At 38.1% G+C, this 19,636-nt stretch overlaps 1 protein-coding gene across 2 annotated transcripts in view; it reads left to right on the plus strand.

Moving 5' to 3' along the window:
• MAN1A2 (mannosidase alpha class 1A member 2) overlaps positions 1 to 19,636 on the plus strand; it is a 171,766-nt gene that overhangs the window by 111,243 nt on the left and 40,887 nt on the right. For both annotated transcript variants that reach the window (XM_077767382.1, XM_077767373.1), the window contains one exon: positions 18,455 to 18,570. In XM_077767382.1, coding sequence (XP_077623508.1) covers positions 18,455 to 18,570 — 116 coding nt within the window. The remainder of the gene's footprint in view (positions 1 to 18,454; positions 18,571 to 19,636) is intronic.

A 19,636-nucleotide genomic window follows, 5' to 3' on the forward strand; every position in this document is an offset into this window, starting at 1 on the left:
TAGGTTTGGGAAAGTAAATTATTACTTTCTGTTTGGGACGAGGAAAAAGTTTTGGAAATAGCGATAGCTGTACAACATTGTGAATGTAATTAATGCTACGGAATGGTACACTTAAAACAGGATTAAAATGGCAACTTTCATGTTACATACATTTCATCACAGTTAAAAAATTGCAATAAAATATGGTAAAAAATTGCAATATTTCATTCTTCCTTGTTTTTCTCCTCACAATCAATTTAAATTACTTCTTCAGAATATGTTCACTCTTAGCAGTTAGTAACTTTGAGAATGTTACAGAAAGAACCATTCACTGGTTATTTTAGCAATGGGACTTCAAAATCCAAGGGAAGCGTTCCTAATACCCTTTTAGCAGCTGTAGTCTTGACTGAATTGTCCAATTTGTTCCTTTTAATGTTTTTGTGTATTGTATATCAGCTTCAGAAAAGTATATCAAATCCATTATTGTCTTTGAGCGCTATACATCTGTCACATCTATAAATAGTCTGCAAAACAAACAGTGAATCGAAGTGAAATTTAACAATCCAGCTTTGGCTAACTGTATTGTAATTAGAGTAATGGTAGTGTCTGCGACATGCACATAGCAATCACAGAGAATAATTACTGGTAATTACCTTCCAGAAAAGTACTTGGCAACAGATATAAAAGAACAGAGTAAGGATCCTAGATTTAAAGGCACATTATTAGTATTTTTTCTCTTTCCAAGCACAGTGCTTAGCCTCTGCTATTTAATGACTAAAGTGAAGAAGATACAGGAAGTTGTTCATTCTGGATTCAATATGTTTTACACTACTAAATTAAAAATTGTGGAAAAAACAGGTATGGGTATGAGTTAGAAGACTAATGCTGGCTTTCCTGCTTCATAATTTACTGTAATAATTTAGATGAGTTATTTTACTTCTCCATGCTGTTGTGTCTTCATCCGTTCTCATTATCCTTTTAAAATAGGATGATCATGTAGGTCATATTTTTGAGGTACTGTGTTTGAAAGTGCTTCATAATCCATGACATGATACAAATATTGGCTTTCATTCTAGAATTTCCTATAAGAAAACCTTAAGAAATACCTTCTGTTAGAAACCTGCCATTAATTTAATAACATGCTGAGGCAGATCATGTGAATCATTGATATTTAGTAATTTAATCAATTTCTGCATCCTCAGAGGACCTTAGAGTGACATGGCTCATCAGACTTGACGCCTTGGAAGACATGATTCAGTGGTTTAAGGAAGAAAGTCAGATTACTGGGTGATAAATTTTGTAGTTACCATGGATCTCAGGCTTCGGCTATTTATTCATTTATTAAGCATATAATCTTCAACTAGAGCAACAGCCTAGAAGAACTGGAGAGCCCTGTTGTCCTAGAGCCCAGGTAACTTACAACTAAACTTGTAAACCCTGGTGGTAATTCACAGACCCAAACAACAATTCCCCTAAACCATGATCCCAGAGACTTTTGCTTTTCTCTGCTACTTGTCCTGTTATTTCACCTCCTTTAATTCTTGTATGTCTCTGTTATCTTGTATTCTTTCCTGCTTATTTGTTGATCCTTTCTATAGATTACCCCATACCTAGAAATATTTGTAGGTGGCCAGTACAGAATAGAAAGTGCCCTGTGTCTTATTTTAATGACTCTCACTTGTGTGTGTGTGTGATGCTCCAAAGTACCATTTGTGTTCTTGAATCACTCCGTGCAAACTCCTATGGCTCAAATCCATTTCATATATTGGCAACTCCCAAGTGTATGCCCCAGTCTCTCTGGATTTCCACATACCTGATTGCCTGTTTGTCCTATTCATTTAGATATCCAGCTAGCACCTCAAATTCCACAGGCCCCAACTTCAAACTCCTTCTACTATAAACCATTTCCTCCTTCATTATCATCCATTTTAGTGAAGGGCACCATTGCTCACCCATTTGCCCAGCCAGAGATCTAGATGTCATCCATGATGCCTCTTCCTTCACTTTTCTTTTTCAGTAAACATCTGATAGGTTTGAAATGGAAAGAGAATAGTATCTTCAAGAAAGATTATTCGATTGTTTTAAGATGTTAATAAACATTTAAATTTAGTTGAAGGGTAGATATTAGAGGTAAAACCAGCCAAATGGGGGAGGATTCCTGAGGAGGTGCAGAAGTAGTTAGGGTCCAGAGCTAGATGAAGTATGTAGAGAAGGAGTATTTCTTCCTTTTTAATAAGCAGAGGGAACAGATAAAGTGATAGCTGAGGGTGCAGAAAGTTGAAAGATACGTTTTTAAGTTTCCCTGTCTCCCCCCTCAAAGGTCTGTATTTTCCTGTGAATTATGAGGCATAAGCAGAAGGTAGAGCAGTAGGGGACTTTTGAAGGAGAGATTTCAAATACCTGCTTTAAGGACTGGGAAAGAACAGAAATCAGGAAGTCATACTAAAATTGACAAACAATGTTGAGGTTCTCATTCATGGTGAAAGTTGTGAATTTGGGGATAATAGTAGAGCAGACTGGCAGACTGACAGCTGGGCTGATGTTTTTACTGGTTGGGTGCAACACAGCAATGGAGCCGAGCATCTTGAATATTTGGACAAGAGGATTGATGACCTGTTGCTTCTTTTCCTATCCAGCCTAGACTGCATAGGATCCAAACCAATGGGAGAATATTCGAGTACTTTGCCTTCTGTTTTATCTGTCCTTCAAATCCCAAAACTTGTATCAACCCGGCCACCTACCTTTTCCATTTGTAGACTCAGCTGAGCATTGCTGATGAAAATCATCAGTGGCGTATGTTGAAGTTGCTATAAATTTATAATTTCCAATTCCAACTGGATTTCCAGTACCTCCGACAGTTGTCTGACTTTGATCAGTTTACTTCTGTTCTTTACTCTCCCTACGTCTTCTTTGCAAACCTCCTATCCATCCCTAGCTCACTTTTGACCATTTCCTTATTTTCAGTTTCCTGAGCAATTTTATTTAGGTATATCTTGATTAAAAAGTTTTATGGAGTATTTATAGAGATTTTAAAAAAATTTGAATTCCAGTGTGATTCTCAGTGTTTTTTAAATGGAGTTAAATTTGTTGCATTACTGATAGGTTAGGACTAATTTCAAGTATCTTTTTTGTTTTGTTTACTTGCTTTTTTTAAAAAAATATTTTACTTATTTTTGAGAGAGAAATAGAGACAGCATGAGCAGGGGAGGGACAGAGAGAGAGGGAGACACAGAATCTGAAGCAGGCTCCAGGCTCTGAGCTGGTTGTCAGCACAGAGCCCTGGGCGGGGCTCAAACCCATGAACCGTGAGATCTTGACCGGAGCTGAAGTCAGACACTTAACTGACTGAGCCACCCAGGCACCCCTGTTTACTTGCTTTTTTAATAACAGCTTTATTAAGGTATAATTGGGTGGCTCAGTCCGTTAAGTGTCCAACTCGACTTCAGCTCAGGTCATGGTCTCACAGTTTTTGAGTTTGAGCCCCGCATTGGGCTCTGTGCTGACAGTGCAGAGCCTGCTTGTGATTCCCTCTCTCTCTCTGTCTCTACCCCTCCCCCACCTGTGTGCTCACTTTAAATAAACAGGTATAATTGACATAATAAACCTACATGTTTAAAGTGTACAGTTTGGTAAGTTTTTAAATGAATATATACCTATGGAATCATTACTACAATCAAAATAATGAACATATCTGTCACCTCTAAAGGTTTCCTTGTCCCCCTTTATGATTCTTCTTTCACTCCCATCTTCACCTCTTCAGCAACTGCTGATCTGCTGATTTCTTTCATCATAGATACATTTGCATTTTCTAGATCTTTATATAAATGGAATTCTTTGTATGCTTTATTTTTGTCTGGTTTCTTTCACAGAGCATAATTATTTTGAGATTTGCCCATGCCGTGTTTATCGGTAGTTCTGAGTAGACTTCTGTTTTCTGGAATACCATGATTTGTTTCTCCATGTACCTGTTGATGATCATTTGGGCTGTTTCCACTTTGGGGGTATTACAAATAAAGTGCTATGAGCATTGACATGCAAGCCTTCATGTTGACATATGTTCTCATTTTTCTTGAGTGAAGACCTAGGAGTAGAATGTTTGTATCAGATGGTAGGTGTGTATGCTTAACTTTGTAAAAGCTGTCCAACTCTTTTCTGAGGTGGACATACTATATTCCATCTCCAAGAGCAGATTTCTTCCATACATGTACCAGCACTTGACATGGTCAGCTTCTTCCTTTTAGCCACTATAATAGGTCATTAACACTTCCCAAATCACCAGTGAGATGTATCTCTTTCCATGTGCTACTTCCCATCCATGTATCTTCTTTGGTGAATTGACTGATCAGACCCCTCTCCGGTCGCCCATTTTTAAAATGGATGTTTTCTCCCAGTCTTTTACTTGTCTTTTCATTCTTTTAACAGTGTTAAAAGATTCCAGTTATGAAGTCCATTTTATCAGTCTTTTTTAATGAATTATTCTTTTGTGTCGCCTCTAAGAAATCTGTGCCTAACTTAGGCCATGGAATTTCCTTCTATGTTTTCTTCTGAAATTTTTGGAGATTAAGGTTTTATATTTAGGTCTGTGATCTGCTTTGAGTTGATTTTTAGATGAGTATCAAAGTTTTTCTTTCTTTCTCTTTTCTTTCTTTTTTTTGCTTGTGGATATCTAATTATCCCATACACCCATTTGTTGAAAAGCTGTCTTTTCTCCACTGCGTTGGCTTTGCACCTTTGTCAGAAATCAGTTGTGTATTATAGGTATATACGTTTTTGGATTCTTTTTTTTTTTAATTTTTTTTTAATGTTTTATTTATTTCTAGGAGAGAGAGAGAGAGACAGCGTGAGCAGGGGAGGGTCAGAGAGAGAGGGAGTCACAGACTGAAACAGGCTCCAGGCTCTGAGCTGGCAGTCAGCACAGAGCCCAACGCGGGGCTCGAACCCACGATCTGCGAGATCATGACCTAAGCGAAAGTCGGACGCTTAACCGACTAAGCCACCCAGGCGCCCCTTTTGGATTCTTTTCTGTTCTGTTGGCCTAGTTATCTGTTGTTATGCCAGTGCCATGCTGTTTTGATTATTGTTGCTTCATTACAGGTGTAGCCCTCTAAGTTTTTTCTTTCTCAAAACTGTCTTGGTTATCTAAGTCCTTTTCATTTCCATATTAATTTTAGCATCACTTTGTCAATTTCTATAGAAAACCCTGTTGGAATTTTGATTGGGAAATCATTTGGGAGAAATTGACATCTTAACACGGTTTGACAGTTGACATCTTCCAGCCCACATCTCTCCATTTATTTAGGCATTCATTATCACTTCTCTCAAATATTCTGTTACTTTCTGTGCACAGGTCTCCCATGTGTTTCACCAGATTTATCTGTAGATGTTTCATATTGTTGATGCTGTTAAAAATGATACTTCCAATTTCAATTTCTTATATTTTGTTGACAATATATGGAAATAAAATTGATTTAGTGTGTTAATCTTGTATCTGCAACTTGCTAACCTCACTTTTTAGTTCTAGTAGCTTCTTTGTAGATTCCGTTGAATTTTCTTCAGAGATGGTCTTATTATCTGTAAGTAAAGATAGCTTACTTCTTTATTTCCAATATGAATGCCATTTATTTAATTTAATTCATTTCTTTTTTGGCCTTTGCACCTGCTAGAGCCTGTAGTGAAGTGTTGAAGAAAAGTGATGAAAGGGAGCAGCCTTGTCTGATTTCTGATCTTAGGGAGAAAGCGTTTAGTCTTTAATGGTAGGTTGTTTTTTTTTGTTGTTTTTTGTTTTTTTTGTAGATGCCCCTTTGTGTTATTGAAGGAGTTCCTTTTTCCTGGTTTGCTGAGACTTTTTATCAGGAATGGATGTCAAATTTTTGTGTGTGTGCATCTATTTTCTCCTTTAGTTTATTAAATAGAGTGAATTACATTGATTGGTTTTATTTTATTTCAGTGTTTATTTATTTTTGAGATAGAGACAAAGCATGAGTGGGGGAAGGGTAGAGAGAGAGGGAGACTCTGTCCAGGGTCTGAGCTGTCAGCACAGAGCCAAGATATAGGGCTTGAATCACAAACCGCGATATCATGACCTGATCCAAAGTCAGACGCTTAACCAGCTGAGCCACCCAGGTGCCCCAACATGATTTTAAATGTTAAACCTGCTCTGCATGTCTAGAATAAATCATATTTAATTATCCAAGATGTTCATGATGTATTAGCCTTTCAATATTTTCTTGTATTGGATTTGTTAAATGAGAGCTATTCCTCTGTAGCTTTCTTTTTTGTCTTTGTCTAGCTTTAATATTATTATAATGCTGGCCTCAGAATGAGTTGTGAAGTATTCCCTCTTCCTCAGTTTTTTAGTGAGTTTGCACAGAATTGATATTGTATCTTCCTTGAATGTTTGATAGAATTTACCAACATAGCTATCTGAGCCTCGAGTTTTCTTTGGGGAAGGTTTTTAAGTACAATTTCAATTTCTTTGACAGAAGGTTCAAATTATTTATTTCTTCTTAAGTGGGTTTTGGGTCATTTCAGTCTCTCAGAATTGGTCCATTTCGTCTGGTTTTTAAAATTTATTCCCATAAAGTTGTTCATAATATTCCCTTATCCTTTTAAAATCTGTAGGCTCTGTTTCATTAATTTTTGCCTCAACCTTTATTATTAATTTGCCTTTTTTTTTTTAACCTACTTTTGTGTTTAATTTGCTTTTCCTTTTATAGCTTCTAAGATAGAAGCTGAATCATTGATATGAAGCCTCTTTTTTTTCTAATAAGGTTTCATGCTGTTCATTTTCCCTTAAGTACTGCTTTACTGGTATCCCACAAATGCCGATATGTTATGTTTTCATTTTCGTGTGAGTTTATAGTTATTATCAAATTTGGAAAATTTTTGGCGATTATTTCTTCAAGTAGATTTCTGTCATGTCTCTCAGAGATTCTGATTATCTGTGTAGTAACCCACTTAATTCACTGATACTTGTTTCTTTCTGTTTAAAATTTTTTTTTCTGTGTTTGATCTTCAATGATTTCTGTTGCAGTGCCTTCAAGTTCACTGATCTTTTCTTATGTATTATCTGATCTGTTGTTAATCCCACTGTATTTGTTTGTCTCTAACACAGTAGTTTTCATCTTTAGAAGTTCATTTTAGATCTTCCTTAACTCTCTCCTTACCTATTTGAATATAGGTAACACAGTTGTAATAACTTCTAATATTCTTCTCTGGTCATTCTACCATTTGTGTCAATTCTAGATAAATTTTGACTGGTTCCTTATTCTCATTCTGAGTTGTTTCTTTCCTGCTTCTTTGCATGCCTGGTAATCTTGGATTAGGTGTCAGACATGGTCAGTTTTTCCTTGCTTGAGTGCCAGATAGCTTTCTTTCCTAGAAATCGTCTTGATGTTTGTTTGGGATACAGTTAAGTTACTTGGAAACTATTGGGCCTTTTCCTGTCTTGATTTTATGATTTTTTTAGGGAGCACTGGTGCCTTGCTCAGTGTAGGGCAATTGTCCCCTCCTGTGTTCTCTACTCTAACTCCTCATGAAGGATGACCTTTCCTAGTGTGGCTCAGAGGAAGAGGCATCGTTACCGGTCGGCTCTTTGTGAGCCCAAAGACAGTCCTTTCATGCTGTTTTCCCCCAGTATCAGGCAGCTTCCTCACATGTGTGTGCTGCTCGGTACTCTGCTGGAGGCTCACGGGAACTCTGCAGATGTCAGCTTTCTCTTTCTGTGCAGGTCTCCTGTCTGGTGCCTTGCTCTGGGAGGCCGGGCTGCCTTGGATTTTCTGGACCGTGCATTATTTTCTCCTCCCTGTGCTTCTGCCTGGAAACGTTCTTGAGGCAGTAGTGTGGGTAGTCATGGGACTCACCTTGTTTATTTTCCGTATCTCACAGAGCACTGTCCTTTGTTGCCTAATGCTCAGTGTCTTGAAAGCCCATCATTTCATGTACATTGTCCAGTGGTTTTGGCTGTTTTGGGTTACAGGGTGAAGTCAGTTACTGTTACTCCATCTTGGTCCAAAACACACATCTGTTTCTAAGTCGATTTCTGTCACTTTATTTGATTTTTTTTTTCTATTATGCATTCTTAAAATTTTATCTTCCTCGTGCTCCTTGTGTTTTTGTTCCTTGTCTTTTTCTTTATGGGTTTCAAAAACATATGTACATTTACATCATTTCTAGCAATTGCCCTTGAATTTTAACTTAACCCTGATTATTTATATTTTTCTTTTCTTTAAAAAATTTTTTTAATGTCTGTTTTATTTTTGAGAAAGAGAGAGCATGAGCAGGGGAGGGGCAGAGAGAGAAGAAGACACAGAATCTGAAGCAGGCTCCAGGCTCTGAGCTAGCTGTCCCCACAGAACCCGACGTGGGGCTCGAACCCACGAACTGTGAGATCATGACCTGAGGCAAAGTCGGATGCTTAACCAACTGAGCCACCCAGGTGCCCCTTATATTTTTCTAATGACATTTACTGTACCTCTGAACACGATTGCGAGGTTTAGCACACTTTATTGTTCCGTTGCCTAACACCATCATAAACTTGTTGTTCAAGGTATTAATTTCTTTGTTCACTGTTTCTCCTTGTATATCTTATTCTATTCTTCTGGCTCTTTAAAAAAACGTTTTTTAATGTTTATTTTTGTGTGTGAGAGAGAGAAAACAAGTGAGCACAAGCCAGGGAGGGGCAGAGAGAGAGAGAGAGAGACACAGTCTGAAGCAGGCTCTAGGCTCCAAGCTGTCAACACAGAGCCGGACACGGGGCTCAAATTCATCAACTGTGAGATTATGACCTGAGCCAAAGCCAGATGCTTAACTGGCTGAGCCACCCAGATGCCCCTCTATTCTTCTAGTTTTTAAAAATTATTATTATTCCCAAAATACCGCTTATGGCAGTTCTTAAAAAGTTGGTCACCATACCCCTTTCACTCCCTTCTACCCAGGTGACCTTCCTGAATCAAAGTGAGAACGATCCTCATGCAAGCGATCTCTTTATCTGTAAGGTCATTTGGTCACTGGTCTTTACCTCTGTTTTTCCAGCCTCAGACCACCCTGGGTAGGATTTTCTTTTGATCTGTGTTCTGTATCCTGTCTTCTTTCAACCCTTGAACTCTTCCTTTTTTGGTGTTCTCATTGTAATTGTACCCTCTATCACACCTCCTGGTTCCTTGTGCGGTCACCAGATCCTTTTTTCATTTCCGTTAGTCTTCATTTTCGTAGCCCCTTCTAGCAGGCGCTCCACCTCTCTCCCTCCTGTCATGATACAGCCTTTTGAAGAAATGTTTATATTTGTTGGTTTTTGTTGTTTGCCTCGTGTTCACTTCTTAATACCTTTTATTCTGGGCTCTGCTTTCTGTCATTCCACTAAAAGCAATTTCTTGGGTGGCCCAGCGACTATCTTATAGACTGGTCCAAGAAGGGCAATGTAGTAGTTAGCTATTTCTGTGTAACAAACCTCTCTAAAATTTAGTGGTTTAAAACTGTTTATTATTTCTTCAGAATCTACAGGTCGGCTGGCAGGTTCCGCCGATCTTGTCTGGACGTACTCTTGCTGTCGGCGAGCAGGTGGGTTGGCTGCAGGAGGGCTGATGTAGCATGGCGCCCCCGCCCCCCACTGGGGAGACGCAGCCCTGCTCCCGAGGGTTTGTCACCATCTGTCAGGGGCTGTGCCCTGCACCTTTCCATGACAGGAGCAGGTCCCATAAAAAGAAGTGGAGCATATAAGGCCTCTCAAGGGTTAGACTTGAAACCAGCAGGATGTTACTTTGTACCCCATGCAGACAAGGCCAGTGTGCTTTAAAGGAATGGGAATTTGTTTCGTATTCTTCTTCACCTGGCTTCTCAAACGTTGATATTTCTAGGAATTCTTGCTTCTTAGAAGCCTTTCCATTTTTGCCTCACAGACCTTCTCTCTTTTTACAGGATGAACTGTGTCCTATATAGCTGTGAAATCTGAATCAGCACCAGGCAAACTACGTCAGGCTAGCCTCTGGCCTGCGTTTGTTCGGCCTATAAGTTAAGAATAGGTTTCTTTTTTCCTACATTTTTTAAGGGTTTAAACAATCATCATCAACAACAATAGAACAGAGGAGCGCACAGCAGAGGCTGTTTATTGTCTGACCCTTGATAGAAAAAGTTGTTCCTGCACCCCGCTCCTGATAAAAGTCAGTATTTCATCACTACCAGTAATGGTACATAACCTCCCATGTACAGGATATTTGTTTCCTGATTGTTTGTGGGTATCTTAAACTCACTAGGTACAAAATTGAACTTATTGTCTCCTCTTTAAAATTTATTCCTCATTTTGATTCCTTGTTTCTCCCACACTTTACATAGTCTGGCCTGGGCCAGAAACTTGACACTCTGGCCACACTCCTGTCTTGTTTTTTTTACCGTCTTTGTAACTCTAAACTCTTCCTTCATTTCTTCTTCCCTTTAATTAATTTGGGCCTTCCATTCTCTCCCTTATTTCAGTATCTCCCGTCCCCCCCAACTGCCTTGTGTGATCTAATCATCTTCTCTGACACGTAAATCTTATTTGATGTATTGGGACTGAGAAGTGGCTGTTGGGGCGCCCGGGTGGCTCGGTCAGTTAAGTGTCTGACTTCGGCCCATGCACTGATCTCACAGTTCGTGGGTTCAAGCCCTGCGTCGGGCTCTGTGCTGACAGCTAGCTCAGAGCCTGGAGCCTGCTTCAGATTCTGTGTCTCCCTTTCTCTCCGACCCTCCCGTGCTCACATTCTCTCTCTCTCTCTTTCTCTCTCTCTCTCTCTCTCTCTCTTTTTCAAAAATAAAAACATTAAAAAATTTTTTTTAAAGAGAAGTGGCTGTTAACTTGTAGAGTGCCATTTTGTTTAAGAGAGGACAGGAATGGAGTTTGGGCATTTGGTAATTTTTACAAAATACATTCTTACTAGTCCCCTGAGTAGTTTGAAATACTGTATTTGGACAGTGAGCTATGAGGAAATTAAAAAGCTCTCAGTGCAAAGATGTGTTTACAGAAAGTTAAAAAACTCCAAAAAGAAAATCTTAATATGAAGATTTTTGTGCATATTTCTGATAATTTATATGAATGAGGTGTTCAACTTTTTTTAAATTATATTTTCAGTTGGTGTTGCATGGAAGCAATTGAATATACTACAATTATAGACATCTCCGTGTTGGAGGAAGTTGGGAAGGGGAGTAAAAATGGATACATGTAAATTTTAGTAAAACTTGTTAATGCATCCATTCTGTAAACTTTCTTTTGTTGAATTTGTAAGTATTAGATGTTATGCTAGGTATTACTGTTTATCCCATAATTATTTGTTTCCCTAAACTGAAACAGAGTGAGAGACTATGAAAATGGAATTATTTCTTAATGAAAAAATACATTAAAATAAAAAAGAAAGAATACCTTAAAATAATTGTGAAAATCTTTTTATACATGAAAATGGAAAGTCAGCCATTCATTTAATAAATACTCATTGAGTTACTGTATAAGTAAGAATTGTGTGAGGTACTACAGGGTGTATAAAGAAACTTAAGCCAATGAATGTCTTCTGTCAAGTTGCTCACAGTTTAGCAGAGAGCTAAATTCCTTTAAGGCAGTTCAGATTCATTAGCTAATTTTTTTTTCATTTTTCTTTTTTTCAACTTATTTTTGGATCTATCAGCTTTCGAATAGGTATGTTAAAATCTTACATATTTGCCAGTATTTCAATCCAAATTGATCAGTTTGGGCCTTATATATTAATTTTTTTCCTCTTAGTATACTTAAAAATTTTTTTGTTAATGTGTGTTTATTTTTGAGAGAGAGAGAGAGTACACACGCAAGCCAAGGAGGGGTGGAGAGAGGGAAAACTGAACCTGAAGCAGGCTCCAGGCTCTAAGCTGTCAGCACAGAGCCCAATGTGGGGCTTGAGCTCCTGAACTGCGAGATCATGACCTGAGCCAAAGTCGGAGACTTAACTGACCGAGCCACCCAATTACTTACTTTGTACTTGTTTTCAGAAGATAGCTGCATTATTTGCTTTTTCGGGGTGTAGTAAATTCTCCTATTGACAGTTGAATTCTTTCCTGACTGGTTTTCTCTATGTGCAGTGGAGTTTTGTATTTTGTTTGTTTTTAAAGAGAGAGAGCACAAGTGAGCAAGGGGCAGAGAGAGAGGGAGAATCCCAGGAGGGAAAGGTGGGGGTGCGGGTGGCGGGGAGAGGAGGGAAGGAAGAGAGAGAGAGAGACAGGGCTCACCCGGTACAGGGCTCGAACTCTAGAACCATGAGATCATGACCTGAGTGCAAGTCAGATGCTTCACAACTGAGCCACCCAGGCGCCCTGCTTTGGAGTTTCGTTTGCCAACTCAGTTTGTTGAAGTGTGTGTTTTTCTTTCCACCTTCATTACTTCTCGATTCCTGGCAGTTTTATTAATGCCTCCACTGGCTCATCAGCTCAGAACTTACTCTTTTTCACTCTGGAATCTCAGCTCTCCCAAGGATATTATACATCTATTCCCCGCAGTATATAGCAGTGTGTCCCAGTCTCAACCCAACAGCTGCTTCTGCTTGCTTCTGCTTCCTTCTGCTAGTCTAGGAGTCCCCACCATGAGTGAGTGCTTTGAACCCCATCATGTTGGAGGAGGTAAACTTCTAGATCTTTATTTACTTCACTTTCAACAAATAGAAACTTCTGCTTTTAAGACGATGAGTTTCTTCGTATTTCTTGTCTACTGTTTGTACTTTGCTTTCAAGTATGGAAATGCCTTTTAAATAATTATTTCATCCTTTGTTGCTGGTGTTTCAGGGAAGGGGCAGGATTTTGCATGAAGTTAAAAGATCGTCTTGACAATAGTCATTATATAACTACGGCAACTTTTAAAAGGTTATTCTATAAACCATCTAAAATCATCTTGAATTACAGAGTGGTTGCAAGCTTGCAAGTCCCACACCGTCAGAAATACTGGAGTAAATGAAGATTTCCTAAGTTCCCACCTGCTTTGATTTTTACTCATGATAGGACAACAATGGGAGCAGATTAGGAGATAGGGGAATGAGAAATCAAACATATATAGCATTAATATATCATCCAGAAAGAGTTCAACCTGAGAAAGCTTTATTAGGACTTCTGCTTCATGGTGGGAAATTGAACTATAACTTCACCACTATAGCCAGCTGTCTTCATTGAGACCACAATGAAATGAAAGTATAGAAAAATGTAGAAAACAATAAACCCAAGATGGTAGGGAGATTTGGTGGTAAAGAGGGGAGATCATAATGGACAAGATACTTCAACAAATTAGCATAATGCATTGAGGCTGGGAGTGTGTGAGGAGAAGTGAGAAAGGCACACCTAGAATCTACTACAAGAACTCTACAAAAACCGTAATTGATGTAGTTCCAGAGAGATTCAGAGTTCATAAACTGTAGGTACACATAATTGAATAATGAGTGAAAAGTAGAGCTAAAAGCTAGGTATTTATTCAAGGTCGTTACTGGGGACAAGGGCTCCACTTGAAATTCTTATGCCCTAGCTCATTCTGACATTTAATAGTAGGCATAACTATGTAGGACTTTTTTTAAGTAATTTTTTAATGTTTGTTTATTTTTGAGAGACAGAGACACAGAGCACAAGTCAGGGAGGGACAGAGAGGAGACACAGAATCTGAAGCAGCTCCAGGCTCTGAGCTGTCAACACAGAGCCCGACATGGGGCTTGAACCCACAATGGTGAGATCATGACCTGAACCGAAGTTGGACGCTCAACTGACTGAGCCACCCAGGTGACCCTGTAATACCTCTTTTTAAAAAAATTGAATGATTTCATTGAGGAGAAAGGTAAAATTTTCCACATGGATGCTAATACCCCAGAATAAAGCCTCCCTTTATTCTGAAATTTGAGCAGATCCAGTTTCACAACAAATAATGACTCTAAAGCAAAGCCTGGCACTTAGCCCACCTTTCCTCAACTTAGCCTACACAGAAAGCATCTAGCCAGAATTCCCACTCAAGAATGAGACCTTGTGACCAATAAGTCTGCTCAGTGAGAGAGTTCCTTTTGTTTGGTAGAGAAAAACCCACACTAGCTACTGAGAACTTCATTCTTAAGTACAGATAAATAAATAATGATTGATTGGTGCAGTGAGATATCAAACAGCAACACATACATACAACAACATGGTTAAATCTTAACTGAGATATAGAAGACAGATGCAGGAGAGTCTATGATACCATTTGTTAAATGTGCCAATAGACAAAACTAAATAGTAGTGGTTGGGAGAGGTTATTAGATGATAGCCATGTAAAACAAGTTTTACTCCACAAGTCAAGATATTGGTTACCTTTGAGTATGTGGGAATTGTAATTGAGAAAGGATACATTTAAGGCTTTTGGATTACTGACATTCTTCTGAGTAGAAATTATATACATGTTCTCTATAATGAGCATAGCATTTATGTTTTATATGCTTGTCTGTGCACATGTTAAATTTCACAGAAAAAAATCGTTAAAGTCAAAAGGGGATCCTAGAGGAAACGGAAGTAATTCTATAAATAAACATATCTATCTGTTTTGGAGAACTCTGAGAAGATAATGTATTCATAAAATAGGAATAGGGTACTTTGAAAAAGAAAGAAGACAGAAAAGAGGTAAAAGGTATAATTGCTTGCATTAGAAACCTCCGTGAAAGGACTAAAAGATAAAATTGATTTAAAAAAAAAACTCCCAGAATATAGAAACAAAAAGAGTAAAATTTGAGAGAAAAAGGTAATAGAAAATCAATCCAGGAGGTCCAGTTTCCAACTAATGAGGGTTTCAGAAGAGAAACAAGCAAAACCTGGAGAAAATAAAGACAGTAAAAGAGAATTTACTCAGAGCTGAAAGATACCGATCTTTAGTTTAAAAAGTGCCCAGCACAGTGAATGTAGGAAAATATTTAACAGGTATCAAAATGAAGATGTAAAGCTTGGAAAGACGAGTTGAGTGTGAGGAAGGGGGCATTGGGAGAGAACACCTTGAGCCTATAAAATAGCATCATTGATGTTTCTCACTCAGGACACTTGATGTTACAGGTCACTGGAGTGGGTCCTTTGAGAACGTCCGAGGGAAAATGATTTCTAACATTGAATTTGGTCTTTTTATAAAATAAAGTTAAGAAGGAGATCATAATAAAGTTACAATCCACATAGTCATTCTTGGGAAATCATATGAGTATGATTCAGTGCAACAGGCGTGAACTAAGACATAGTATTGAAGAAATAATGGGTTTAACTTAGGAAAGCAGGAAAAGAGAAGTCTGAAGGTGACAGCTTAGGAGGCAGGTCTCTGGGGTGATGAAATGCAGGATGACTCAGTGTAAGTGACATAACTGTGGGACGGGAAAGAATCAAAATGGTGAAAGAAATAGATGGGAGACAAAACAAAGGCAACTAAAAATCTGGGGGATAAAACCTAAAAGCTTTATGAGAAAGTCATGGTTAAAAGTCATGGTTAAGAGGACAACTAAAGTAGAGCATGTTTTTAAGCAGTTGATTAGAGTCTAAGACAAGTCTGGGCAGCTGGTAAGATAGTAACGGTATCATTCACTGAGGGAGTCCAGGTGTTTTGACATCACCACAGAATTGAGGTAGCAATATTGATGGGGATGTTTTGTCACAGTTGTTTGGGTGTAGCTGTTATCAAACAGTTGCCAAATATAAAATTACTCCCTTCTTGGTCCCTAGCAAATAATATACCTAAAAGGCATCCCTAAATCCTGCTCTATCCTAGATGTTCATTAAATATGAGGGATTTTTCCCTGTCTACTCAATTCCATATTGTCTTAATATTCTATCTGTTATCTTTAAGGGTTTCCAGTAACCATAAAATATTTAAATCTTTTAGAATTAATTTAGCATTTAAGTATAATTTATCCTCTCAACCCATGTAAGTGTGATGAGTATTGAAAACTGTTAAAAGTTCAGTTGTGATTTTTCTCGTGCAGTCTGAAGCGTAGAATAAGGGACCATTGTACCTCTCCATGTTCCGTTCCCCTGAGTGTCTTGTCTAATCCCCAGACACTTACTGTTGGAGACTCAGGAAGCCTCTGTAAGACAGAGGGGTCCTTCTAGATCTTTAGATGGAAAACAAAGGCATCATTAAGCCACCAAATCATTCTTGAAAATATGTGGCCATTTTATACAAATGGCTATTTTATGTGAACTTGACAAATCATTTAGTGATTGAAGTTAGAAAAATGGTTATCTTTGGAAGTTGGGTATTGATTGTAGGGCCACATGAGGGAGATTTTTGGAATGCTCAGAAATGCTCTGTATTTTCATCTTGATGGTGGATCCCTGGGTGTATACATATGTACAGTTCATCATGCACACTAATGACTGAAGGGAAAAAAGTGAGAAATAAGAGTATTTGAGGTGCAGGCTATTGAATGTACAAGCACGTAACTACAGTAATTAGCAGACATGTCCTTTAAAGTGACTGGTGGCACTTCCCCCCATTTCTTACTTCTGTAACAAAAGATGATTTAATTACATGTTACAAGTTGCATGTAGTCTAGTAATGTATAATAAGCATGCAGAGTAAAACCTGAAGGACTGCTTTCATAGACATAATCACTCTACACAGTTGTCTTTTCATACCTTTTCTATGTGTACAATAATAATCTTTAAAAATACAAATTTTTAGCAGTATCAAACTATCTTCTGAAACTTTTCCTTACCTTAACAGCATATAATAGATCTCCTTCAGTATCAGATTACAGAGTCACCTGGTTCTGTTTAATGATTGCCTGTTCCACTACGGTATGTCTGTACTGGAATTTATGTTGCTACTTCCCTAGACGTTTGAAGTTATTTTACGTTTTTACTAATGAATATAGTGCTCTGTTGTTTTTTTTTTTTTTACATCTATACTTGTGTGTTTGTGCAAGTAACTCCAGAAGTAGAAAACCTTAGATTTTGATAGCTACTACAAAATATACTACCAACTGCCGTCCGTTCCCAGCAACTGTAAACTATCCCTTTATCTGCCATTGGGCATTAACAATCTTTTACCACGTGGGTGGTTCAGTTGGTTAAGTGTCCAGCTTTTGATTTCAAGCTCAGGTCAGGATCTCACAGTTTGTGAGTTCGAGCCCTGTGTCAGGCTCTGTGCTGTCAGCCCAGAGCCTGCTTGGAATTCTCTCTCTCCCTCTCTCTCTGCCCCTTCCTTGCTCTCACTCTCTCTCAAAGTAAATAAACTTAAAAAAAAAATACTTTAAAAAATGTTTCCAATTAAATAGACAAAATGGAACCTCATTGTTTTAATTTGCTTTTCTCTGGTCACTGATGGAGTTGGACTTTCTTTCTTATGTTAATTATCAATTTGTGTTTTCCTTTAAAATTACTTGTGTGTGCTCTATAGCAGTTTTCCTTATTTAATTGTCAGAGTTCTTTGTACAGGGCATTAACCCTTACTTCTGCTCTGTATGTTGCAAATATCTGTTCCTATTCTTTTTCTTGTCTTACAGGTTCATTTATGGTAGCTTGTGCCATATGTTGCTATAAATCTTTTTCTTTGTGGCTCCTTCATTCTGTTTTGCCTTAAGATTATTCGCTAAGGAAGCGCAGCCATTTTCTTATATTTTCTTTTGGTGTACTTACAGTTTTGTGTCTTACTGTTAAATCATTAATCCACCACAAATTTATGTTTGTGAGCTAAAGATACAAATACTAATGTGCATTTCCCTCCAAGGAGTTTCACAAGCCACCCAGAGGTGTATCCTCCCCTCGCGAAAGTGAAAACCCAGTGCTGGTACTCTGTGAATGATTGACAGCTCACAAAAGTGTGCTGTTTTTCTTTTCATACAGGGAAGATAGGCGTTTTTAAACAAAGCTTAAGAATGTAGGGCAGGACTTGTCAACAGTCAGGGATAAGAGTATGGTTGCCTTGGGAGTTATGATGTTGCCTTGGATAAGATTTAAAGTATAGATGGGGTAGAATAAGAATATATATATAGGACAAACACATATATTATGCAAGGTATGATTCCAAAGGAATTCTTGGGCTTTTTTTAGACTTCTTTTAATCTACTGTCTACAGCACAGAAATCACCATTAACCATCCTATAGAAAAATGGGCTCTTTTTGGTTAACCTCAGATTCAGGTATGTGTCGCATTGAGTCTTCTAGCTTGTATAGTTAAAGCCATTACGATATGAAAGAGAATTATTTTCAGTGCTGGGAAAGTTTGGTTGTGTGACAATGTACAGACTATGTGGCTGAGGGAGAAGACTCCTAAATATGTGACATACCTCACCCAGCAGAAGGAGAGTGCTGGAAAATTGGATACCCAGGCAGAGGAGATGATGAGAGTATACTTTTACTCCACTAAATTTGAAGTAGGCTGGAAGTGAGGCTGTTGATATAATTTTTAAATGATTGACCAATAATAGTCACTATAATTGAAAAAGATTATTGAATTGTCTTCTGTCTTCTCTCTCCTCCACCTCCATCCTCTCGTTTCCTTCCGTTATAGATCATACGTCAGTTGGCGGGCTGGGAGACAGTTTTTATGAATACTTACTGAAAGCATGGTTGATGTCAGATAAGACAGACCACGAGGCAAGAAAAATGTACGATGATGCTATTGAGGTAATTCTCACCAGAACATTTACCTGCCTACCATTCTGAATATATGGTGTGTTTCATAGTGACCAGTGAACACCTATATGCATTTATTATCTGCCCTCACTGTAGAGTTTTAGAATTTTATTATAAAAGTCTTCTGTTGTTTCATTTATCAGGGCATTTTATTTCATTATTTTTTTCTTCTAAATATAATTTATTGTCAAGTTAGCTAACATCCAGTGGATACAGTGTACTCTTGTTTTCGGGACTAGATTCCCATGATTCATTAAAGAAATTATTGAAGAACTTAGTGTCATATATTTATGTATGAAAATTTGTTTTAATTATATTTAGTTATTGTCTACCCAGACCGGAAAAACTTCTGATGTCACATATACATTTCCATAAACTTTTCTTCTTTCAAATGACATTGAACCTGTTCATGGAAAGCCTCATGGGTAAATAATAAGGGCAAAACACTTATCTAGTACTTTCCAAGTGCCAGGTGCTATTGTAACCCCTTTAATGTATAGGAAATCAAATAATCTTTACTATAATTTCACACATGAGGACCTTGCAGCACAAAGAGGTTAAATGATTGCTGCCGCTCCCATATCTAGTATGTGATGGAGCCTGGAACTGAACAGTCTGGCTCTGGGGCCTGCGCTTTAACCACTTTACTGTTTCATATTTACATAACCTTTTACCACATAACCTTCCACCACAGTGTCGTGGCAGTTTAGAATTGGAACAGGTTTCCACCTTGGAGGCACTTCTATGCGATACTACCAGGCAAAAACTGTGAAATAGAGAAGCGTGTGTACCCACTTAAGTTACTTGCTTTCTGATCCACTGTAACCCCATAGCCCTTCAGTGATTTTAATCAATTTTTAAAGTTACACACATATATATTAATTTGTTACTCATTTATTTTTATTGAAGTACTGTTGACACACAGTGTTACCTTAGTTTCAGGTATAAGACATAGAGCTTTGTCAAGTGTGTACATAATGCTCTGCTCACCATAAGGGTAGTGACCACCTGTCACCATACAGTCCTATTGTCCCTGTGACTCACTCACTCCACGGCT

This window comes from Crocuta crocuta, unplaced genomic scaffold (assembly GCF_008692635.1).
Source record: "Crocuta crocuta isolate KB4526 unplaced genomic scaffold, BGI_CrCroc_1.0 scaffold180, whole genome shotgun sequence".
NCBI classification, from domain to species: domain Eukaryota; kingdom Metazoa; phylum Chordata; class Mammalia; order Carnivora; family Hyaenidae; genus Crocuta; species Crocuta crocuta.